This window comes from Nothoprocta perdicaria, unplaced genomic scaffold, assembly GCF_003342845.1.
Source record: "Nothoprocta perdicaria isolate Ctin4 unplaced genomic scaffold, notPer1 scaffold_419, whole genome shotgun sequence".
Lineage (NCBI taxonomy): Eukaryota > Metazoa > Chordata > Aves > Tinamiformes > Tinamidae > Nothoprocta > Nothoprocta perdicaria.
The window spans coordinates 105,338-128,938 of record NW_020455665.1 but is presented as its reverse complement, the minus strand read 5'-3'; the positions used below and the strand labels follow the sequence as shown (position 1 = coordinate 128,938).

The following is a 23,601-nucleotide window of genomic DNA, read 5'->3' as shown; positions in this document are numbered from 1 at the left end:
AACTCCTCACACTTGTGACAACCCCAAAGGGCGCAGTGCGGGAGAGCGCGTGTGCCCGGGTAAAGCCCTGCCCAGTGCCCGGTGTCCCGCTCTGTCCCCGCCTCTGTCGCCGCTCGGAGCCCCTCGGGGCCGTTTCCCGGCCCGTTCCGGGGCGGGGCCGCTCGGGGCCGCGGGCGGCGGCGGAGCCGGTACCGGGCGCGGCGGGACGGGACGGGACAGGACGGGGGTGCTGCACGGCGGGAGGGGTGAGGGGGGGGTCCGCTTGTGGGTGTGCGGGTGCGCGCATAGCCGGGCGCCGCCAGTACCGCTGGCACGGCGCGCCGCTGCCCCGGAGCAGCGGGAGCAGCKGGAGCCCCGGGCTGCACCGGGGAGCGGGGCAGGAGCGTCCCGGGCGCGGGGGGCGGGCGGGAGCGGGGAGGGGGCGAGCGGCGTGTGCGGGATGTGCCCCGCTCTCCGCGCTCCGGACCGGCCGTGCTCGCTGTCCCCGCTCTCGGGACCTCTCGGGACGCTCTCGTTCGGACCGGTCGTGCGGGAGGTTCCCTCGTTCAGACCGGCCGTGCTCGTTGTCCCCGTGCTCAGCGCTGCCTCCTGTCCCGTCCCGTTCCGGCTCCTTGTGAGGGGGGTCTCCCCTTGGGGTGCCACTGCCCTCGTGGGTGTCCGACGCTGTGTCCCACAGCCCAGCTGTCACCTCACCCCAGCAACAGCCACAACAGCCGGGAGGGGGGACAGTCCCTGCTTGGGGGTGCACTGGGCACTCTCCCCTTTCTGCCCCTCTGCAGCCTGGTCAAGAGGCTGCACCCGGGCTCACRGTGGCCCCATGTCTCCCTAAGGTGCCCGGTGCCCCAAAGATGCCACCGTCCGTCTTCCTCCCACCACTCCTCCTCGTCCTAGGACTGGGGGGGCCGGGGGGGGCCGCGCTCTCCTTCCCCCAGGATCTGGTGGCCCGCAGCACCGTGGGGCTCGCAGGTGAGTGGGCGGGTGGCCTGGGGGGCGGTGGCAGGGGGTGACAAGAGCCACCCATCGCCACTCCCCCCCCAGGCACCGCCACCTACCCCCGCTTCAGTGGCCTCCGTGGTGACAACGTCACAGCCCAGCTGGGCCTCGGCTTCCAGCGCATGCTGAGCCTCAACGGCACCCTCTTCGTGGCAGCCCGGTGAGCGGGGACGTGCGGCCACTGATGTCCCTCACACGGGCGTGTGGCCACCCCATGTCCCTCGTGTGGGCACACAGCTGGCCAATCCCCTCATAGGGATGCACAGACACCCACTGTCCCTTGCACACCCACAGATCCCTGCACATCCCTGTGCCCCTTGTGTGTCATGGGGTCCCCTTGCCCACCCTYGTGTCCCCATGCGCGGCCCCATGTGCCCATGTGCTGCCTGTGCCCCTTGCGCACCCCTGTGTCCTCTGGCATAGCTTTGTGTCCCCTTGCATACTCTCATGTCCCCTCGCACGTCCTCATGCCCTCTCCAAAGCCCCCATTCCCATTTGCAACCCTCTAGATCCCCTTAATGTGTCCCGATACCCCTCACATGTCCCTGTGCTCCTCGCATGTCCCCATGTCCCCGTGCCCTTGGCATGCTCACGGCCCTTCTCCCCACAGGGACCACGTCTACGCCTTCGACCTGGCGCAGGACGAGCGGACCCTGTACCCTGCACGGGTAGGGGGGTACGGGGGGGATGCTGCCTCGTGAGGACAGAGCCCGGACGCCCGGGCCCCAGGGTGCTGGATGGTACCCAAACTGCCCTCCTGCCCTGCAGCACCTCACCTGGGAGGCACGGGACAGGGAGCACTGCGCCATGCGGGGCAAGCGGCAGGTACGGGGACAGGGACGGCCACTTGGGGACAAGGAGACGGGCCATGGGGGACATAGGACTAGAGGGAGAATGGGGGTGCAGGCTCTATGGGGGTAAGGGGATACAGGGCCATGGGGACATGGGCTATAGGGCCTGGGGACACGGCATACTGGGGCTATGGGGACAGACAGAGGGGGCAGCTGGGGCAGCTGGCATCGCTGTATCCTCATGTCCCTCGTGTCCCCCCCTCTCTCCATGCCCCACCGTGGCTCCCTGTCCCCAACGTGTCCCCGTGCCCATCACACAGGATGAGTGCTACAACTACATCAAGGTGTTGGTGCCGCAGGACGCCCGGACCCTCTTCGCGTGCGGGACGAACGGCTTCAACCCACTGTGCCGCACCTACGAGGTGACACAAGACGGGCGCCTGTGCCCCCTGCCCCTGCCCTGTCTCCCTGTCCCCCCGCCCTGTCACCCTGTCCCCCCACCCTGTCCCTGTCCCGTGGCCGCTGCGGGGGTCCCAGCGCTCGTCCCCGCAGCTGGGCAGCCTGGTGCAGGAAGGCGAGGAGCTGAGCGGCCAGGCCCGCTGCCCCTTCGACGCGCAGCAGAGCAACGTGGCCGTGTTCGCCGGTGGGTGCCCAGGGCGCCGCGGGCGCTGGCAGGGCCACCGGGGCGCTCAGGTGTCCCCATGTCCCCGCTGCAGACGGCAGCCTCTACTCGGCCACCGTGGCCGACTTCCAGGCCAGTGACCCCATCATCTACCGGAGCCCCGGCCCGGGCGGCCCTCCGCTGCGCACCCTCAAGTACAGCTCGCGCTGGCTGCAGGGTAACCGGGGAGGACTGTGCGGGGGGACATGTGGGGACATGTGGGGACATGTGGGGATATGGGGGATGGGGTGGGGGGACAGGTGGGGAGAAGGCGGGAATATGGGGGACAAGGCAGGGAGACACGTGGGGACACTGCGGGAATGTGGGGACAGGGTGGGAGGATGTGGAGGGACAGGGGGACACGTGGGGACAGGGCATGGGGACACGGGGTGATAGCAGCTGATAAGGGGGCAGATGGTGGCATGTGGGGACCGGGCATGGGGATACAGGGAGGTGCAGGGGTGGGGACAAGACACAGGGGTGTCCGGTGACACAGGGGGACACAGGGGTACATAGAGTGGCAGGACACAGGGGCAGGGGATGGCACAGGGGCCCCCAGGGCACAGAGCCCAGGCGGCCCTAGGGCACAGGGGGCGGGGGCTGCCGGAACGCCTGGGCCCCCGGGGCGGGGGCTCACGGGCGGCYGCCCCCAGAGCCCCACTTCGTGCGGGCACTACCCTACGGCCCCTACGTCTACTTCTTCTTCCGGGAGGTCGCCGTGGAGCTCAGCGCCATGGGCAAGGTGGGCGCTCGGCCCCGCGGCACCCTCTGCCCCCCAGCCCAGGGGGGCCCCAGGTGCTGCTGTTGGCGCTTGAGCGCCGGGAGTGTCGGTGGGTGCAGAGCCCCGGGGCTCATGTGTAGCAGGGCCCCACGGTGAGTGCAGGGCCCATGGGTGCCCCTGTCTGTGGGTGCCGGGGGGTGCCCCGTGGGTGCCGGTCCCTGAGCCGTGGCCTGAGCGGGGCCCTGACCCGAGATGCCCAGGGGAGCCAACACTGGGTGCCAGCACCCAAGGGTGCTGATGTCCAAGGGGTGCCCCCGGGCGCCGCCGGCGGGTGCGCGCGGGAGGCGCCGCCGGCGGGTGACGGTGGCGGCGGCACAGGTGGCGGTGGCGCGGGTGGCCCGGGTGTGCCGCAACGACCGCGGGGGCTCGGCGCGGGTGCTCGAGCGCCGCTGGACCTCCTTCCTCAAGGCCCGGCTCAACTGCTCGGTGCCGGGCGACGCCATCTTCTACTTCGACGTGCTGGAGGCCGTGACGCCCCCGCGGCGCCTGCATGGGCGCCCCGCCGTCCTCGCCCTCTTCGGCACCCAGCGCAACAGGCACGGGGYGCACGGGACGCGGACGAACGGGGATGTCGGTGTTGGGGAGATGGGCACGGGGATGTGGTGGACGGGCACTCAGGGACACAGGCATGTGGGCACGCGGTGAYGGGGAGCAGCCATGGGGACGTGGGGGGATCACGGGGTGCAGGACATGGGAGACAAGGCCATGGGCTCACAGGGGAAGGGACAGAGCGAGGACTTGGGCGTGGRGACACAGGCTATGTCCAGGGCTGGGACAAGCAGCTTGGGGACACCGATGCGTGGGGACCCATGGACTCGGGTTCACAAGTGACAGGGGCATGTGGGGACACGGGGGACAGGCAGGTTGGGACATGAGGAGATGGGTCTGGTGGGGACATGGGCACAGGGGGCAAGGCTCAGGGGCACAGCAGGGACAGGGGCACGGGGCCAGGAGCCCAGGGGACACCAAAGGGACATAGCAGGGGACAAGGGCACAAGGAGAGGGAAGAGAGCCCGGGGAAGGGGCTAGGTGGCTGCTGTGGACACCAAGTCGGGGGGGACATGTCGGGGCCAAAGGAGCCGGGGGGCGGCCGCAGCGTCACTGGTGGCGTCCCCTCAGCATCCCCGGCTCGGCCGTGTGCGCCTTCTACCTGGCCGACGTGGAGCGGGCGTTCGAGGGCCGCTTCCAGGAGCCGCGCGGCGCCGACGGCGCCTGGGCTGCCGTCCCCGACGAGCGGGTGCCCCGGCCCAGGTAGCGCCTGGGGGACTGGGGGTGGCGGCGGGGGCTGACGGCGCCACAGGCTGACGGCGCCGCGGCCGCAGGCCAGGCAGCTGTGCAGGCGCYGGCGCCGCCGCCGCCTTCGGCAGCTCCAGCGACTTCCCTGACGAGACGCTGGCATTCGCCAAGGCGCACCCGCTGCTGCGCGACGCCGTGGCGCCCGCCACCGGCCGGCCCCTCTTCACCCGCACGGGCAGCAGGTGGGGCGGGGTGCGCACGGGGTGCACGCGGGGTGCGCGCGGGGTGCACGCGGGGTGCGCGCGGGGTGCACGCGGGGTGCGTAAGGGGTGCACGCGGGGTGCATGAGGGGTGCGCGTGGGGTGTGCATGAGTGCTCAGAGGTGCTCGCACTCGTGCACAGGTTTGCATGGGTGCTCGCAGGTGCTGGTGTGTGCCAGTGGTACTGGCAGGTGCCGGTGGTACTGGTGGGTGCCAGTGGGTGCTGGTGGGTGCCGGTGGGTACCGGTGGTGCCGGTGGGCGCAGCGCCAGTGCCAGGCTCCCTGTGCGCAGGCTGACGCAGCTGGCAGTGGACACGGGGCCGCGGGGCAATGACACCGTCCTCTTCCTGGGCGCCGAGGATGGGCGGCTGCTCAAGGTGCTGGCGGCGCCGCGGGAGCCCGGGGACACCGGGGACGCACCCGGGAACCCCGCGCGCACGGGGGACACCCCGGAGCCCGCGGCCGAGGCGCTGCTGTTGGAGGAGATCAGTCTCTACGACCCTGGCCGGTGAGGCCTGGACGCCTGGACCCCCAGGGGCTGCTCCCCTGCCTCAGTTTCCCCATGTGCAGGAGAGGCGGTGGAGGGGGGCAGGAGCCCGTTCCCCTCCCGTGGGCCATGGGTGCTGATGGGGCTATGCAGGTGCCATGAGGCCCCAGTGGGTGCCATATAGGGTCCTGGTGGGTGCCATAGGATCCCGATGGGTGCTATGGGGTCCCAGTGGAGGGCATACGGTCCTGATGGGTGCTGTGGGGTCCCATGGGGTGCCATGGGGTCCTGATGGGTGCTGTGGGGCTGCACAGGTGCCATGAGGTCCCAGTGGGTGCCATTGGGTCCCGGTGGGTGCCATACTGGGCGCTGACGTGTGTGTCGGGTGCAGGTGCCGGGGTCCGCGGGGCGCCAGCCGGGTGCTGGGCCTGGAGCTGCACCCGCCGCGCCGGGAGCTCTACGTGGCCTTCGCCGGGTGCCTGGTGCGCCTGCCTCTGAGCCGCTGCGCCCGGCACGGCACCTGCCGCGGGTGAGGGTGCAGGGCGCGGGCATGCGGGGCGCTGCGAGCTGCAAGGGCGCGAGYGGGGGTGAGGACGTGGCGGGTGCAGGGACATTGGGGTGTCAAAGGGCACAGCAGCATGGGGGAGACCAGGGAAAGTGCAAGAGCACAAGGGCATGCGGGAGGGTGATGGGCGTGCAAGGGTGCAGGGTATGCAAGAGTGTGAGGGGTGGGCAAGGATGCAGTGGTGTGCAGGAATGTGCAAGGATGCAGGGACTTGCAAGGATGCAGGACCGTGCRAGGACATGGGGTGCATAAGAACGCAAGGTGGTGCGAGGACACGAGGACGGGCGAGGGCACACGTTCTTGCGGGGACGTGCAAGGCACAGGGGTGTGCGGGAATGCCAGGATTTGCAAGGCCCGGGCGGGCAGGGACATGCAGGGGAGCGGGGCAGGAGCCTCCGCGGGCGCTGAGGCCGGGTTGCTGCCGCAGGAGCTGCCTGGCCGCCCGGGACCCCTATTGCGTGTGGCTGCCAGCCGGCGGCTGCGTCCCCTTCTCCGAGGACCTCCCGTAAGTGACACCAGGCGCGACGTCCCCTCCCAGGCGACAGGACACGCTGTGCTGTCCTGGCCCGGCTCACGCGAGTTCCCGGCTGCCTGGGCTCCTCCTGGCGGGGACAGTGGCTGATGTGTCCCCCCCACACCCCACATTCCCCCTTGGCCATGTGGGGCCTTGTGCCCAGGTTGGGCTTCGAGCAGGATGTGGATGGAGCCYCTGGGCTCGCAGGGACCTGCCAAGGTGAGTGGGGACATTTGGGCAGCAGATGGGCACGTTGGGGACTCAGGGGAACCTGGGGAGCATGGGGGGATGTGGGGAGGGTGAGGGGAAATTAGGGAACTATTGGAAGACACTGAGGGGTTTGGGGGGTATAGAGGGACATTGGGGGACATTGGGGGATCTGGGGGGATATAGGGGGTACCAAGTATGCTGGTGGCACCAGGGGGACATTGGTGGTACTGGGGGGCATTGAGGGAGATGACTACCAGGGGGATGCAGTGAGAAGCCTCAGTGGGGCCCAGGGATGTGGGTGGCACTGGGGGGCACAGGGGAGCACTGGGCAATAGAGGGACACCAGGGGGATATGAGAGGCATCCAGGGGTGTGTGGGTGGCCCCAGGATCCTGGCTTGACCCTCTCTTTGCTCCTGTAGATGTGTCAACCACAGAGGACGGGGACGAGGACTTGGCCCACGGTCAGTAACACCCATCACCCCCCTGAGCACTGATAGGTGACACTGCTTGTCCTGGGACCCCAGCACCTAGGGTGGGATCTCGGAAATGAGGAGGGATCCCAGGGACCATGGAGGGATTCCTRGGACAAGGAAGTGACCCAAGGACCAGGAGGGACCCCAGGCACTGGGGAGGGGTGTTGGGGACCAAGGGGGACCCAACTGCTCAAGGAGGGACCCACGGACTGGGGCAGAACCAAGGGCCAGGCCAGAGCCAAGAGCCCAAGGGAGCCCGTGGTGACCCCGGGAGCAGGGGGGGGCCCATGGAGCGGGATGGGGGCCCCGGGGGCTCGCGGGAGCTCCAGTGCCTGGCCCGGGTGGCTCCCTGAGGCACTGGCCACCCGCAGGGGTGCGACGGGAGCCGCCGGGTGCCTCGGTGCCGCTGCCGGTGCTGGCGGGCTGCGTGCTGGGCGCCTTCGCGCTGGGCGCACTGGCCGCGGGGCTGCTAGCCACCTGCTCCCGGGGCCCCGCGGTGCCCAAGGCCGCCGAGCCCCCCGCGCCGGCGCCCGCCGGGGCAGAGCCGCCCGCCGGGGCCGCCGCGGACGCGGCCGCTCACTCGGGTGCTCTCGGCGGGGGCCGCGGCGCCGCCCCCGGCCCGGCCCGGTGCCCTCAGCCGCTCGCTCTCGGCCAAGCCCCGGCTGCTGCCCAAGCCCCTGGCGGTGCCCGCAGCACCCGCGCGGCCCTGAGCCGGCCCTGGGGACACGGGGCAACCTCGTGTGCCCCCCGCCCTGCACATGGACACGCTCAGGACAGAACCCCGGACGGGGGCTCAGCTCTGGGCAATGGGGGTCCCTGTGCCCCCGTATGCGGGCACTGGGTGATGGGGGAGCCACGTCCCAAGCAGTCCCCAGGGACGGGGGTGCCTTGTCCCCAAGCAGCCCCAGGCCCTAGGTTATCAGGGTCCTCATGTCCCTGAGCCCCGCCCCTGCCGGGTGCCAGGTCCCTCTGTTCCTATCCACAGGCAACAGAGCCCCCATGTCCCTGGCCCTCTGCCCATCCCAGCCCACTGGAGTGGGGTCCCTGACACCCTCAGGTGACAGAGTCCCCTTCGTCCCCCACCCCCACACCCCTTTTCCTCTTTTCTAATTTATTGGCTGCTTTGGGGCCATGGGAACCAGCCCTGCAGGGCAGGGGGACACTGGGGCAAGGAAGGACGTGGCACGGGGTGGGGAGGGGACGGCTTCATTTGTCCTACTGTGTAGGACGGGGGCTCGGCCCCTCGCAGCAATTACAAAGTTTTTCCAGTCTCCGGTGCCTGCCTGACTCTATCTGGGGTTTGGGGGGTGAGACGGGAAATACGAGGGTACGGGGGGGGGGGGTTGGAAGGAGGGACAAGTAGGGACAAGTGGCCCCCGGACTCTGTGGGGAAGGTGTAAAAGGAGGCAGGGCGTGGGGGATGGATTTTGGGGAGCTCCTCCCACTCAACCTCTCACAAGCCCTCAGAGAAGCTCCCCTGTCCCTCCTGCCCTCGCGGGGATGCAAAGGCAGAGAGAGGAGCCGCGGAAACCACAAACCGGGAGCAAGCAGGGAGCTGCCCGCCGTGCCCGCGCCGCTGGGGCCGGGCAGCCCCCGGGCAGGAGCCCCCGTGGCGCTGCGGGGGCTCCATCCTCGCGGGGATGGAGTCGCCTCCCGCCCCGCGGCTGCAGGGACAGCGGCGGCGCCGCAGCCCGGTGGCGCTAAGCGGCTCCTCAGCAAGTGCCCCCCTCGCCCGCCAGGCTCGACCCGCAGGCACCGGCAGCGGGGCAGGAAACCCCGCTCGGGGCAGGGAATCCCGGCCCGGTCCCAGCGCCGGCACCAGGGACCCGCTTGGCCCTTGCGCTGGTGCCAGACGCGCTGGCGGCCGCGGCAGGGCAGCCGCTCACGGCGCCCGAGGGGAAGGCGCCGAACGGAGCCCCGGACCGGCGCCTTTCCCGGAGAAGGGGCCGCATTTCCCACCCGCTCCGCAGGGCGGGCGCCGCCGCCCGCCCCCGGGGCCGCCGCTCTCGGCGCGGAGCCCCGCGCTGCCCCCGCGCCCGGCGGCCTCGCGGATGCCGGGCATAGACGGGACGGTTCGCAGCCCCCGGCGCGGCGCCACGGGCGCTGTGGAAGGCAGAACCCCGGCGCGATGTCCACCCTGCACCCCCAGCTCCTTCACTCCGCTTCTACCCACGCCACCCAGTTTCCACGCCTGTCCCCGGCTTTTTTCCTTCCCCCTCACCTTTCTCTTCTGAAGGGGCACGTTGTTTCCCAGCTCTGAAGGGGCTTTTGGCTAAGGGGAAGCAGGGACTGAAGTGAGAATCCAAGTGGCCTTCACGGCCCCATGCAGGACTTATAGCTTGTTACAACTCTGCCGATRCACAGGAACCCAAGCTACAGGCAAACAGTGTAAGCGGGTAGCATCCCTTTCCACCCRGAAACATTGTGGGGCTCAAGATACCTGGAATTAGGTATCTAGATTTACTCTGACACCTTCTGGGGTCTTTGACATTTGCAGTTTATCAAACAGACCTGAATTTGGGGAATTTGGAGTGTGCTGGGCAACAGAAAACAAACTCACGCACCTGAAGCTGGAGAGGAAACCAGGCTGCATCCATAAGCGGGAACCGAGTTTCTCCAAACATACCTACATACATTCATTCATTCATCCATCCACTTAAAATAATTATTAAAGCTTGCTTCAAAACATGTTTTGGAAAAAGATAAAAAGTCATATTTATAAATATAACTACACTGGTTATAAATAAATGCACTTAGGTTCTCAAATCCAGCAAGTTGCCTTTACAGTAAGAGTATCATAAACCTTTCTTTCCTGAAGCTCCTTGGCGATCCCAACCAGTTCAAGATGTTGTTTCAAGTTGTCCAAGAGGCGATTTTGGCCCATCCAGCCTTTCCTTCAGAGCAGAGCCCATGCTCCAATAAACTCCAGAGTGCTGCATAGGAGTGCTCCAGGAACGAGACTGTGTGAGYGGGAAACCACGGCCAACTCGATCCCCAGGCCCACCCTGGCACGGCCAAAACTCTTCTTTGTGAAGCCCCTGCAGATACCAAGGAGCAACCAGCCTTGACGGGTGGTTTTACGGCCAACTGCTGTTTCTTTCTGGGGCAGTCAAATTGCTCAGACCTGCGAGCAGGAGCCCAGGGCTCTGTGGACTTGTAGCATCTCCCTGACATCCCGAACGCAGCTGTGCAGGGTCATCTATCAGCAAGGAGATGGAACGCAGGCAGCGGCTGAACCTACGTAACCCCCTAGTATCAGGACACATTTGAAAATAACAGGGAAAACAGCAATGCAAGAACCAGGAAATGGAACATCGGCACGAATATTGCCAACATGTGCAAAACGAGGACAAGAAACAAATAAACCACAGGCCAGAGCAGCAAGGAATATTCCTCTTTGCAAGGAGACGTATCTCGGGCAGCAGGAGAGCTGCTGGGGCCTCTGGTGCTGCAAGTCATTTCTAGCCTTTGCAACCCTTTTGTGCAGCTCGTGCGACGGCCTCTGCCTCTCATTTCCCTTGTGGCTGCTGAGACAGAATAACCTTTTGTTATCAAGTACCGCTTGATTCTTTGGAGTGCTTTCCTATCATCTTCCCCGCCRTCTTGAAGCACATAACCCACTAGCCTGTTAAGATGAAACTGTTCAGGTATCTCCCTTATTAAACAAGCCAGTAAAGTGGGGGGGGAAAAAAAAATCACATCTTAGTAGCAAAATCAACTGCCTGAAAAAAGGCTTCAGTAKATTTAAAAATGGCTTCGTAAAAAAGGGATATATTTATCTCCAAAGACAACTAAACTCCCAAGCCGTCTTGTGACAACGGCCTTATGTTTAGTTTTGCAGGTGTATTCAGTGTGTGAGTGCTACTGTTCAGCACAAAAGGGTCACCATTTGACTAAGCTCCATAAAAAGGAGGATTTTTTTGTGATCCCTTCAGGTAGTTAAGAAGTCTGTTGTGGAGCTGCCCAAAACTGTTCCTAAAACAGTCCCAAGAGGATCAAGTGTAATTCCCTGATATCTCAAAATGCCCAAGTTCCTGCGCACTCAACCTGGACTTTACTCTTGCATTGAAGGTTGCCTCAATTGGAACTAATTCTTTGGAGGAAAGCATAAAAACACCAAAAATATATGTAATTGTTCAAGTCCAATTAGTTTTCCAGCTTGACTGAGGTGTTGAACTCCGCCCCCCCACACCCCACAACTGTTTTTGTTTAAAACAACTGYTTTAAACAAAACAACTCCCCTAAGAGACTGCTCTTCCTGAATGTCCAGATGTGGTCACTCCACAGCAGGGAGCAAACACCTCAGGTCGTCGCACAGAGCCTCTTATCAGGGCTGTAATTTCAAGGCAGCTGAGAGCTAAATAGCGACTGCTTTGGCTCTGAGGTGCTGCTTTTCCACTGCCAACAATGCAGGTATCACCATCACAAAACTAGCCTGCAGCTCACTTGCTGGCCAAAACTTGCCAAAGCTTCCAACCGCTCAAGGTCGAGCTCTAGAAGCACCTTTGGGCGCTGTGCTGAAAGGCAGAGCTGTGTTGGGAGCCACCACAGCTCTGATCCCTGGGGACTGGACCACGCAGGTAGAACCGTTATGCAACTCTGCAGTAGCACGGTGCATCTGACAACCCTCTGCTCCCCACACTGCTTGCTGGCAGTACCTCGTGATTTTATATATATAATATATGCATAAAAAATGTTTTTTCCTTTACAAAAAGTCAGTAACCCAGGATTAGGAGGTCACAGTTTCCACAGCGATATCAGTCGGCTGAKCCATTTCCATCACAGCTAGTGTGGATCCCTCCAGGTCTTCCGTGGTTACCACAACCGTGTCCATGTCGGCCACCTCCTGGAACAGTGTCACCTCGGCCTCGTAGGGCTGCTGCCTCGCCATGGCCGCGAGCTTCAGCCGGTACCGCTCTGCCTCCTGCTCCTTCCTCATGAGCTGGCTCCGGTATTCCTGGGCCTTGCGGTTTGCCTCCTGCAGCTGCTGCTGCAGCACCTCCCTCTCATCGCTGTCCTACAGGAAAGGGAAGGCAGCAGAGCTCAGTATGGAGGCAATTCCAAAACCGGCACAGGGAAGAGCAGCATGAACGTGCGCTGCAGCGGGCTGGGCACCCAACACCCTTAGCAGCAGGGGAAAAATGCACAGGAGACAACTGCAGTGAGCTACAAACAGGAACACTTACCTTCTCTTCCTCCAAGTCATTCATATTTTGTTCTGCTTTTTGCTTCTTGGCTGGTGGGTCTTCTTCCTCTTCGGCATCATCACCGTCTTCAATAACAGCCTCTCCYGTAACCTGACCAGCAGGTACAGTTAAAACTGAAAACAAATCAGAGACGAGAAATTATACAGGGTGAGAGAGGCTTTGGCACAGATGTTTCCTGAAAGACTGCTTTGAAATTAGCACATCTGTGTGGTTCCGGAGAAAAAAAGAGAAAAATGCCTCCGGCTCCCCAGAGAGGAACTCCGGAGCAACGCGCCAGTTTTGTGTTAGACTCTGCCAYAAGAATAAACTGCTTTTTCAGAGTCCCATCACACTGCAGCATTGGTAGAATCTGAAGGTGAAGGTTKGTAGGTTTGTGTCTTAGAAAACATGTAACGCTTCCATTTTGATGGTTCAGTAATACAATTAATAGCCAGGACAGGTTAAACAAGAGGGAAAGAAAGCTGCTCTCAAAGGTTTCCAGTACAAAGAGCCCTGCTGGTTAAGCTCAGACACAGCTATAAGCACATACAGCAGCTGCAAATATAGCAGAGAAAAAAAGAGCATTTTAAAACTGCAAACATGAGTTTTCACTTTGGGAAGCCAGTACCAGGAATTTGTCCTACCAAGGAGTAGGAACGCACCACGTGAGCTGTGGAACTCAGCCTAAACAGTTCTCCTTTTGTCTTCGTTTGAACAAGAATGGGTTGCAAGCGTGGAATTATTTGTATTGATTTGGCAAACAACTCTGAATAACCAACAGACTTTAGAAAATGCTTTCCACTCATGAAGACCGTAAACTGGCAGAAGTGACATAGCTCATTGCACACTGTGACACTGGAGGCATGTTCCAGGAGAGCTCTTTTTCTTCCTCCTCTTCCCTCCACCTCTAATGTTAATACAAACAACCACATATCCACTCGGCATGCTAAAAGCACTGTAGGTAGTAGACAAGGCAGAGGAATTACATCCCTTGAGGAAATAAAAACTCCTCAAGACAGGGTAAAGGAACAAGCTTTGCCTAGCTGCCAGTAGGACAGCAGCTGACCGCATTTTTATTCCTCATGAATTTTTCTAAACAAAGGCATTTGGTTTCAAAACAAAGATTCAAATACTGTAGTGTAGCAGCACAGACGCGTGTCAGTCGGCAAATGAGCCCCCGCCAAGCTTTATCGCTGCAGTAAATCACATGAGCTTTATAATCCTGCCTGGTCCCAGCAGCAGGGCATGAACCCGTTATAGCACTGTGCTGGCCGGCCAGATCGTACCAACAGGCGTCTCGAGAAGRTCGGAGATACCAGGATGGGGTTTTTAATCTTGTCAAAGCTCAACTCTCAGCACCGGCTGGCAGCTTCCCGGGCTCGGCTGCCCCTCACCTTGCTGTCCGTCTTGCACGGTGACGATGAAGGGCTGGCCGAGGCTGTCGGCGGGCACGGCTGCCTGCAGGCTGCCCAGGGGGACTCCATCTGTCACAACTGTGATAACTCGCTGCCCGCCGCCAACCACCTGCTGTATGGCAGAGTCCACAGAGGTTGCTTCTGCTATTTCCTCCCTGATAACTTAAGAAATAAAGCGCCAAGAAAGTCAGTGTTGCCTCCTTTCCTCACACATGAACCGAGGCCTAATGAAAAAGCTCAAGTTTGCAGCACCAGCAACCTGGAACAGCTGCTTAGGAAACAAGAAAACAGAAATACAGAAAGTCTTAGTGGGAAACAAACCCCATTACTAAGCCTTAGTTGCTAACAAGATTTTTCATGGGAGAAAAAAAAAAAAAAAAAAAAAAACCACCCACAACCCTCCATGTAATTGAAGGAGTTTAGAGCACCAGCATCCAAGCAAATGTATTAAAGACTCAAGAACTGCAGGCAGCTGCTAAACAGAGTTGACTTGCTAGGATCCTTTCCCCAAAGACCCTGAAAACCCTTTGTGCTTCCAGGGCRCCACCCACACTGGCGCAGCCCAGCCCGGGGAGGCTCTTTGGCTTGGCTGGATGGCTCCAAACCCGTTCAGCTCCCTGGGACTCCCTTTTTAATGGCTTCAGGCTCACACAATCCACCAAGGCTGCAAGCCCTCAGCTGCATCCTGCTCCTGGCACTCGCTGCAACACAAGAAATCGCTACCTGACCCGCTCTGCACACGCTGGGTGCCGGAGAGGAAAACACCCAAGCGCTGGAGCTTGAGAAATCAGTTGTGGGGCRCTATCGGCTTAAGGAAGTCAAATAGCCCTCTCCAAATTCAAGGAAAAATGCTGAGTTTTGGGGAAGAAGTGAAGTCAAAAGTGAAAGGATTACATAAACTATCAAACTCCTAAATCTGAAGTTAATTAAAAGTCGAACGTTGCATTCTACAAACATACCATAAAAGAGCATGAAGAGAAACAAACCAGAACAACTTTCCAAAGGAAGAAGTTACTAGAGCTTCAAGAGACTCAAAGCATTTGTTAAATATCAAGACTTGAAACTGAACAAACTGGCAACCTGGAGAGACCACATATTTCAAATAATTTTCTTCTTAATTATTTCTCTACATTTATGTATGAAAAATAAAATCTATATTCTGGAGTATTTTTTCTAACTGGCTAAACATGTCAAATGCAACGCGCAAATGTCAGGGTCAGAACAGAGCACGTTACATAATAATTACGAAGCGTCATTTCCATCAGCAACAGCTGTTTTTCAAATTTATGCTGGGGTAACAATTTGACCCAGCAGCAAACCAACATCCGTTTAGCCTCAACTCTTCATTACTATGAGTCCAACCAAATCCACTCACAGGTTGCACCCAGGTTATCCTCAAATTCTCTCCAATTGCTGGGCAGATTAATACTAAAATTACACCAATCTGAGGCAGCGGCCACCCACTTTCCCCTACCTGCAGCTCCGCTCGAGTCGGAAAGAGGCGCTGATGCTTCAGCGAGGGCCGCGAGCGTGGCGAGCACGGAGGTCGTCGAGTTGGAAAACGGCACCGTGGCTGCATCTGAACCCCCTGCTTGGCAAGAGAGGGACAAGCTGAGGGGCTTTCAGGACCCGCTGTGCCCCACACGGTAGTCACCTCAACACTCTTGTCACTTGGGGTCTGAGCCTAGTACAGGATATTTGTTGGGCTCCCAGTGGTCAGCAGAAAAGGGAGGTGGAAAATATTAAGTTCCAGRAGAGGTGTCTCTCCTAACTGCGAAAGGGGCTTTGATTTTACTTTGGGACAAAGAGCATCCACTCTGAAATCTTACAATAATTTAAACCAGTTTAAAGAAAATACTGCTTTAAATCATTACTAACCTATATGAACTGAACCAATTTACTTGGAAAAGCTGTGGAAAGTCAGGCCGGCTGCTGCGCTGAGCTTTGATGTGGCAATGTGGTCAGGTTTTCCGACACACAGCCAGGCTGCCGGCTGGGACTCGGCCGTGCCGAGGTCTGGCTGCTGCACTGTTGTGGAAAAGGGGTTGCTATGCACGTCATGACTTGGCATCGTAAACTTCCAAAATTGCCAATGCCAAAGAATATATTAAACTGGTTGGCTGTTATAAGTAAACTGTACTACCCAAGTTCTTACTCAACCTGGAAAGTCTCCAGGTACTGTCTTCAGCATTACTTCATGGAGCAAATGCTTTTCTCAAGGCACTTTAACAGAGCCTTTTTCTCAGATGCAAGAGTCAGAGTATATCTCTTTATTGAAATACACTGAGCAGAGCTTCTCTCCTCCCTTCTCAGGTCTAGTAATGGGAGGGAAAAAAAAAAAAAAAAAGAAGAGCCAAGGCTGCTGCAATAGTGTTGATGTGAGCAAGATAAACAAGTCCTCTCAGTTCCAGTATACAATGTCTCTTCCTTCAATTGACCAGAGTAGTTCCTATTCCAAATCGGAAGTAATAAGAATGGAACAGGAAACTGAACTAAATGGGCGCAGTCTCAGTACTTTATTTGCATGCACATAACTCACAGTTCCTCTTAAAAACAAAGTCCCATGCTTCACTACCAGTGCAGATTATAAGCACACAAGGATAATACAAAGGGAAGTTCAGCTAAAGTTCCCCTGCCTTGAGCCCTGCAACCTGTTCTCTGTCTCACTCGCTCCTTGACTACATGAAGGTTACAGAGGGGATTTATTCCCAAAGAAGCCCTTTCAAAAGGTCGTGGGCTAAGCGCATGAAAATATTGTAAGCTTAGCAATTGTTTTGAGCAGTTTGAAATTACTTTTCTAAAGCAGAGTTCTTCACATCAGCTGAGGATAGTCTCATTCAAAATGATTTTTAAATAACTGAAGACACTAGAAATTTAAGAGCAGTCAGGTAAATTTTAAGATGTTTTAAGTGTTGAATTTTTCTTGCAATGAAAACACAGTCGCTGACGCCCTCTTGTGGGAAGCAAGGGAAAAGCCCTCCCAATGCGACCCACAGCAGGGACACCCTCACATGGATTATTTTAACGCTCCTTTTCTTTTGCACACGTTGCAGGTGTCACAGGAGGAAAGGGCCTGGGTATATTAACCAAGTTGCATGTGGTCAATAAGCCATCACCTTGAAGCGGCCCCAAGAAAGCAGATTATGTTGCTGGATATAGGAGGAAAGGGGCAGTGAGAAGCAGGGAGCTGTGAGGCCAATGCTGAGCCTGCTTATTTGGGGAACTGCTGAAGTCACTGTGGTCCTGCAGAAGCAGAGGGGTAGCACTGCAGAACACCAGCATTCCAGTTTTTAAAAGCCCTCTCTAGTTAGGTGCATATGAAAGGTGCCACCAACTGAAGAGCTGCACGCAGGAACAGTGGCAGGACAAAGCCGAACTGCTGCGTATGACTTCAGCAGCCCCCACGAGGCTGAAAGGAAACAACGACTCGCATCTCCTCAACTACAGGAAAGTAATGGTAGTTACTAGGAAAGCCGGAATGGCAGGAAAATTATTTGAAATTAAAATAATTCAAATTTATAATTTGAAATACGTACTCAGCCTTACAAGTCTCTTCTCCATCAATATATGGCTTACAAAACAACAAACAATCTAATGCTTGATCCAGAACAAATAAGGAATAATCTACATATCCCATGAATCTGCTTCCTCTTCAAGGATCCACCACTTATATACATCAAAGTCTTCATTCAAGATTTAAGCTCAGCAGACCCCCAGCTGAGCTCAGCAGAGCTTGGCCACTTACAGTGCAACTGCCTGCTCTTAYGTCAGCTGCAAGGCTGCTTTATTACCTTGGAGGGCAGAAATATTTTGAGGTTGAATGTAGCAGTCTGCTGTGTTTGGGTATGTGTCACCTTCTTCCACTGTTCAATGGCCATCTGCCCTCTACTGGTTAGCTCTTGGAATTAAGAGGCATCCCTAGGGACTTGTTAGGCCAAGACTAATCCGCTCAAGGATAGCTAAAACCTTACCTGAGCTTGTTTTGGTGCTTGCTGATGAAACAAGGCTGGCGAGATTGAGTACTTCCCCCGAGGCAAGAATGAACGGTGACGTGACGGTGACCGTGTTCGTGATCGGATTTGTTCTCTCTGGATGTGTGTTCACCTGGTTCTGCATTGCTTCCTAGGAAAAGAGCAGGGTTAGGCCTATGCCCTTCACGCCTTTGGCGCYGAGAAGTATTTAGCACCCATGGAGCTGCTTAGAAGTAGATAATKGCTCCCTGTAGCCTGTCATTAGACACAACAGGAGCCCTCTCACTTGAGATCCACTTGGTGTGGGCACCAAGAACCCCTCCTAATCTACAGGGAGAAATACGATTCCCTCGAGAGCGAGTCATTGGGCTTATTTAGACACCTACCTTGGGATCCTCTGAATCACCTCCTGGAGGCAACCATTCCTTTGTGCCGAAAGGAAAGGGAGTCTGCACATCCAGCTCAGAGACTCCAYGCTCATCTGAACCTACAGCCAGAATTTTCCAAGCCCAGTGCCATGTCAGCTTGGCATGCTGTAAAATTTACCTCAACGTTTCTTATCTAAGCATCAAGTTTCCGTGAGAAACATCTGTCCTAGCATTTCCAGAAGTTGCGGATCCCTCAACCTACCTGTAGCATTACCAGAGTCTCTGGATTGTTCTTGTCCAAAGCAATATCAAAAGCTGATTTATCAAACTTGCTGAAAGCATGCACATCAGCTCCATATCTGATCAGCAACTCTACAACATCTCGGTGGTTGTGCTCTGTTGCCCAGTGCAAAGCAGTCATTTTCAGCATGTCCTTAGCATTTACATCAGCCCCGTTCTGAAAGAAATAGGCACTGTTTGTCAGGGCAGCRCCATCCTGCAGCGTAAAGCGTCACTTACCACCCAGCAAACAACCCTTAAGAGAGCCCAGTCTTAACAGTCACTGTCCTGATAAGTCACTCTCATCTTGTTTGTTTATAAAAATAGCTTGCAGAAATAAAGAGTTCTGCCTATATCATAAGCTTACCCTAATCAGCAGCTCTACAATAYGAGTGTGTCCGTCTGCTGCAGCCATGTGTAGGGGAGTCCTGTCCACTTTGGTTCGGGCATCTCTGCTAACACCAGCTCGGAGCAGCACTTCGGCCGTGGAATAGTGGCCGTACTGGGCAGCGAGGTGGAGAGGCGACGTCCCAAGCTGCGGGGTCATGGAGAAAAGGTTCTGTCAGTTCAAAGCAAGAGAGGATGGGCACAGGAATTGCAGCAGCTTTAAAGGACAAAAAATGACTGGGTTTTCATGGAAGAAAAGGTTATCAGCTTTCCTCTTYACCCAAAAATACGCAGCTGCAGATCGAGGACTTTTCCTGAAGGATTTATGCTCTTTATGCATATTTATTTACATTGTCTGATAGTTTAATAAGCAATTACAGGTGTACATTCTCCGCTATTTCATTCATTTGCCACTGATCATCAGGAGTGTTTCTTTCCAGGATAAAAGCAGAATAGGCCTGCCTTTTCTATATTATGATAGATGATATAATCACTAATTAGATAACAACAATATGGAAAYATTACTGGGCTCTGCTTCCCTCAATACAGACAATTCCTTTATTTCCCAAACCTACAAACAGGACAGGAAACTAAGACAATCGGTGATGGAAAATACCTGCTGGTTGCATATTCATTGTTATCAGGTTCTCCGATTTTCAATTTGTTATTTTCGCATTTTCATTAAAGCTTTCATTTCCTTTCCTACCCAGGATAGGCCTGGTTTGCTGTTATTTATTTTTCAAACAAAGATGATTCTCCTGCAAAGTTTAACCACACCAACAAAGCATTCCTTAATAACTTTCCACTACTAGAACGTTTAGCAATTCTTCCAATCCGATTTCCTTGGCTAGGAAAGAACACTACAAGATGGGTAGTGTTCCAACTCTACCTCCAAAAAAATACTTTCAAAACAACTGACCAATATTCTTATTCCCAAGAAGGGTTTAAACGTTGATGGATGTGGCCTGCTGGGGCCTGGTAGAGAAAAGCTCCCCCTTCTCCAACGTACCCAGTCGGTGGTGAAAGGGGCGCCGTTGGCCATCAGCGTTCGCACTTCGTCATCTTGGCCTTTGCGAGCTGCTTCTAGCAACCTCTTCCCTAAGTCCACTAAGGACATCTTTAGACATGGGAACGAGTATTTGCCRAAATCTGCTTTAATCAGAGGGAACGAGATACGGAAAAAAAAAGTAAGAAAGTGAGACAGAGACATTTCAAAAGTGCAGTGCAGCTAACACATCCAAAGGGCAGCTGGACCAGCAGATCTATTCTCTTCCCAACAGAGTTGGGCCCAACTATAAAAACAGACTCAAATGTTTCTCACAGATCATTTTTTTCCATTGCAAGCCTTGACATTTCAAGGGAAGGCAACCACAGGTTAAGTCTGCGAGCAGATCAGATAGCACAAGACATCAGGGCTCCTGCAGGACCCCACTTACCTCAAAAGGGCCTTGTATGAACACGAAGACTTGCCCATGTGGCTCCAGTTCCGAGAGCAGAACCTGTAAAAGAACAGCAAAACTATTCACATTTATTGCACAATGCTACTTTCATTCTTAAAGCACTTTTAAGAACACAATCTGCAAGGTACAGCTAACTTGGGGGGAAATACCYCTGTTCGCTATTGGCAGAGCATGCAACAAACCTTGGGACCTTTGCTGACTTGTGCAAGCTCATAAAGGGAAGCAGAACCTAAGAGTTCCCATTTTTGTGCTCAATTTAGACAACAGCACCTCTATTTCAAACTACATTTAACTATAATTCTAGGAAATAGCCAAAGGCTCTAAAACAGGGTCTATTGCTTTAATGAAGAAATACTTCAGTGACACACTAGAAGGCCTTATCAGAAACACAAGTGCTAYGAAGTAAAACCAAACAGTAAACCTCGCCCTAAATCTCACCAGGCAAAAATGCCCATATCAACTACTCCTTCCTAAATTACCTCTCATTTTATAAGGCTATTTTAAAAAAGCACATTTTACTACATGCGGCCTCTACAGAAAATTCAAGAAACCAGAAACGTTTAGCTCCCTGTGACAAAGGCTTGATGTTCATGGAGACAACGCCAGAGAAAATCCCCTTGCTGTTTCCATCTGCTCACAGAGCACGTGCAGCAACGTGGAGCCTGCTCTTCAAATGGGCTCCGTTACCGTCAACCGCTTCATGCTGCAAACTCAGGGCCGCCACAAAACCCCACAGGGAGGAGCAAAAAGGGCCAGGAGCCCCAACACGATCCTGCGCCCCTCCGCAAGCTGCTCACGTTAAAAACACTCATGTGTAGCTTTGCAGGCATAAGGAGTTCCACCAAACTCGGYGGATCATAAGCCTATGTATTTGCAAGCCTGAAGTTAAACGGAGAAATGGKTTCATCAATGAACCCCCTGCTAAAACATCAGGTACTCTGCTCTTGTTAACCTGAAGCGCTGTTACTTATTAATGGCTTTTTGGAGCCCTCACCTTACACCCCTGCTTCATGATTTCAGGGAAGGTTCAAGCCTGAGGTTTCTCAATTTTAAGTGTTTTTATGGTATTTGCAAATTGGGGAACCAGCTGACAAGCACTGTGCTTGCACCCCCCCCTCCAAGCACCCCATTCCCTTTGCTGTAGGGTAGAAGCAAAGGAGGCGCTTCCCAAAAGGAACAAATCCCCCTCTGCTATTTACCTGCCAGTTGGGGGGCCACAGCCCCAAATCGAAGAGCCCTCCCCAAAAGGCCAAGCAAGACAGACCTGCGCTCCCAGCAACACCGTCCCCACATGCCCAGGGACGCTCCAGCACCCACTCCCCTCCCTGGGATGCGGCCTCGCTCCCTAAGGCCGGGACCCTCCTCTCCCCTTTCGTCAGAAACCTCCCCCCAGGGAAGCCCCCTGCCCTGGCGCCAGGACCCCCTCCTGGGGCACCCCCTTTCCTCCCCTCCTCCCAGGCCACCCCCATCTCCACAACCTCCTCTCCACACCCCGCCAGGTGCACCCCAAGCGCAGAGTCCCCCCGGTATCACCCCTGCACTGAGGGGAGTAGCACGTGGCTCCCCAGACAGCCCCAAAATCAGCCCCCCCCCCCGCAGAGCGCTCCCCTTGCAGCTCTCCTCACAGAGAATGGCCCCCATCGCCTGCCCCGCACTCCGAAGGGCCCCCCCAAAGACCCCTCTCACGGGCGGCCCCACCTCCCGCATAACGACCCCTTATGGGGGGGGCAGCTCCCCCCTCCCGGCCCCCCCAAACCCGCCCCCTCGGCCCCACTCACGCGCCGGCTCCAGCCCCCCCAGGCGCGCGGCCGGTCCCTGCGCGGCCCCGCCCACACCAAGGCCCCTCCCGCCCCTCCCGCCGCGGCGCCACAAAATGGCCGACCCGGAAGCGAGGCGAGGCAGGATAACCGTGTTCGGGGACCAAAAGAGTCCCGCGAGGCCCGTGACGGCCCCGCTCTGCCACGAATAGGGCGGGTGTGGAGGCATCCAGCTTATCCCGGACATCCTCCTCCCACGGGGAGCGGCGACGGCTCCGGGGATCGGCGGGGGACAGCGGGAAGGGAGTATTTTCTCCAGCGGATGGATACTCTGCGCTGGGTGATGCGCCACGCTTAGTCCCGGCCGAGGCGTTTAGGCGCCAAGTATAAAAGGGGCGGCGGCGGCCGYAGCGGCGTTCGCGATGGCGCCTCCTTGAGGGCAGCTGGTTGCTCTCCTGTGTTGCCCCTCTCGCCTCGGCGGTCGACAGCCCTTCCATCCACAAATACATGCTTTTATCATTAAATTTGTGCGAGTCTCTGCCTTTTCCCTTGCTTACAGGGTCCCTTCAGTGAGGGTGGTTGTAAGTTGCTCCTGTGGTGACTCACCTATTTTGGGCCATGTAGTGCTGTGCAGTGTGTGATATTAGGTAAATAGGAAATATTTGATGTGAGAAAAAAATCCCATGGAGCAGCTCCAGTGGCTTGGAGAGATCTGAGAGTCCAGGGAGGACGTTCAAATAATCCATTTGCTCCCCGGTGGTGTTTTTCAGTGCTCCTGAGCCCTCYAAAGAGCAGCTGATGTGGAGAGAGTGACCTATAGCGTTTGTAAATAGGCTTTATGTTCTCCCCCTTACAAAAAAAAGCAGGAGGAAAAATGATGCAAAGTTGTGTGTGGGGGAGAAATGTGAAAGTTTTTTGTTTGGGAATTTGGGAAGGGCCAGGAATGCCAGGCATTTAAAGGCTGGGCATAAACAGCCCTGCTGTTAAGATGTTGGGTTAGAAAGGCTCAAATTGCAGGTGAAACAGCCCCCAAGAGCAACCCCATGCCTCCTTTTGTGAGAGCAAACAAAGCATCATTTGTTTGTGCCTTTTAATAGTTTGTTTGTTTGTTCTCCTTGTCCCTAGTGGGAAAAACACTGGACGCTGCAGCTGGCTGGCCACAAATGCYGGGACTCGCGTGGCAGCCGTGTGCCGCCGGGATCAAACCCGCCGGGCGATTCGGGGAGGAAGGCGGCACGGTGCAGGGTGCTGAGATGTGGATGCGACCGAGGACACAACATGGGGACRCGGGGGGAAAACGCGCTCAAATTCAGCTCCGTGATAAAGTTATCAGGGACTGGCAGATGCCTGCTCGCTTGGCCTGAGCTCCCCTGGGCTGAGTATGACAGTGTAAATTTATAGCTGGTTTGGAGAGCCTCGAGGGGAGAAATTCCCAGGAAAACAATAGCAATAAATAAATAAAAACAAAACCCCAGATTTCTGGAAGTCCCTCCTTGGGGTAAGCACAAAAACAGGCACCTGCCCCACAGCTCAACCAGCTGCAGCCCATGGCGGTGCCTGCAGTTTGGAGCTGGGCTGGAATTGAGTTTTGCCAAGGATAAATGTTGCTTGCTCCAGCTCCAGGTGSTTGAGGGAAGTCTATGTGTTTCGGTGGCATTTCACTTATGAGAGGGAATAATTCCTGGAGTGGAGCTACTCTGTAATGCTGCATATTCCACCTCAGTCTCCTTGGAGCAGGATACTTTGGTTTTCCATTTGAAATATTTTTTTTTTCATTGCAGTGTATATGCATGTGTGCATATATCC

At 56.8% G+C, this 23,601-nt stretch overlaps 2 protein-coding genes across 3 annotated transcripts; one reads left to right on the top strand and one right to left on the bottom strand.

Annotated features, from left to right (window-relative positions):
* Positions 1 to 848: 848 nt before the first annotated feature.
* Positions 849 to 9,540, top strand: SEMA6C (semaphorin 6C). Its single transcript, XM_026045955.1, has 18 exons — positions 849 to 966; positions 1,039 to 1,153; positions 1,604 to 1,661; positions 1,762 to 1,818; positions 2,105 to 2,206; positions 2,337 to 2,427; positions 2,501 to 2,623; positions 3,099 to 3,187; positions 3,545 to 3,762; positions 4,346 to 4,477; positions 4,549 to 4,704; positions 5,015 to 5,230; positions 5,601 to 5,738; positions 6,202 to 6,279; positions 6,452 to 6,507; positions 6,919 to 6,960; positions 7,344 to 7,556; positions 9,470 to 9,540. The coding sequence occupies exons 1-18, from the start codon at positions 849 to 851 to the stop codon at positions 9,538 to 9,540; spliced, it is 2,073 nt and encodes a 690-aa protein (XP_025901740.1).
* Positions 9,541 to 10,567: 1,027 nt separating this feature from the next.
* Positions 10,568 to 21,845, bottom strand: GABPB2 (GA binding protein transcription factor subunit beta 2). 2 transcript variants are annotated; one of them, XM_026045977.1, is made up of 10 exons: positions 21,817 to 21,845; positions 20,015 to 20,077; positions 19,588 to 19,727; positions 18,559 to 18,726; positions 18,175 to 18,369; positions 17,545 to 17,695; positions 15,048 to 15,161; positions 13,553 to 13,735; positions 12,159 to 12,292; positions 10,568 to 11,989 (listed from the first exon to the last, which is right to left on the bottom strand). In XM_026045977.1, exons 3-10 carry the CDS (start codon positions 19,693 to 19,695, stop codon positions 11,702 to 11,704), a joined length of 1,341 nt encoding a protein of 446 aa, XP_025901762.1. In that variant the 5' UTR covers positions 19,696 to 19,727; positions 20,015 to 20,077; positions 21,817 to 21,845; the 3' UTR covers positions 10,568 to 11,701. The 2 variants fall into 2 exon arrangements, with proteins under 2 accessions (XP_025901762.1, XP_025901763.1); XM_026045978.1 differs by lacking the exon at positions 21,817 to 21,845 and adding an exon at positions 21,238 to 21,258.
* Positions 21,846 to 23,601: the final 1,756 nt, after the last annotated feature.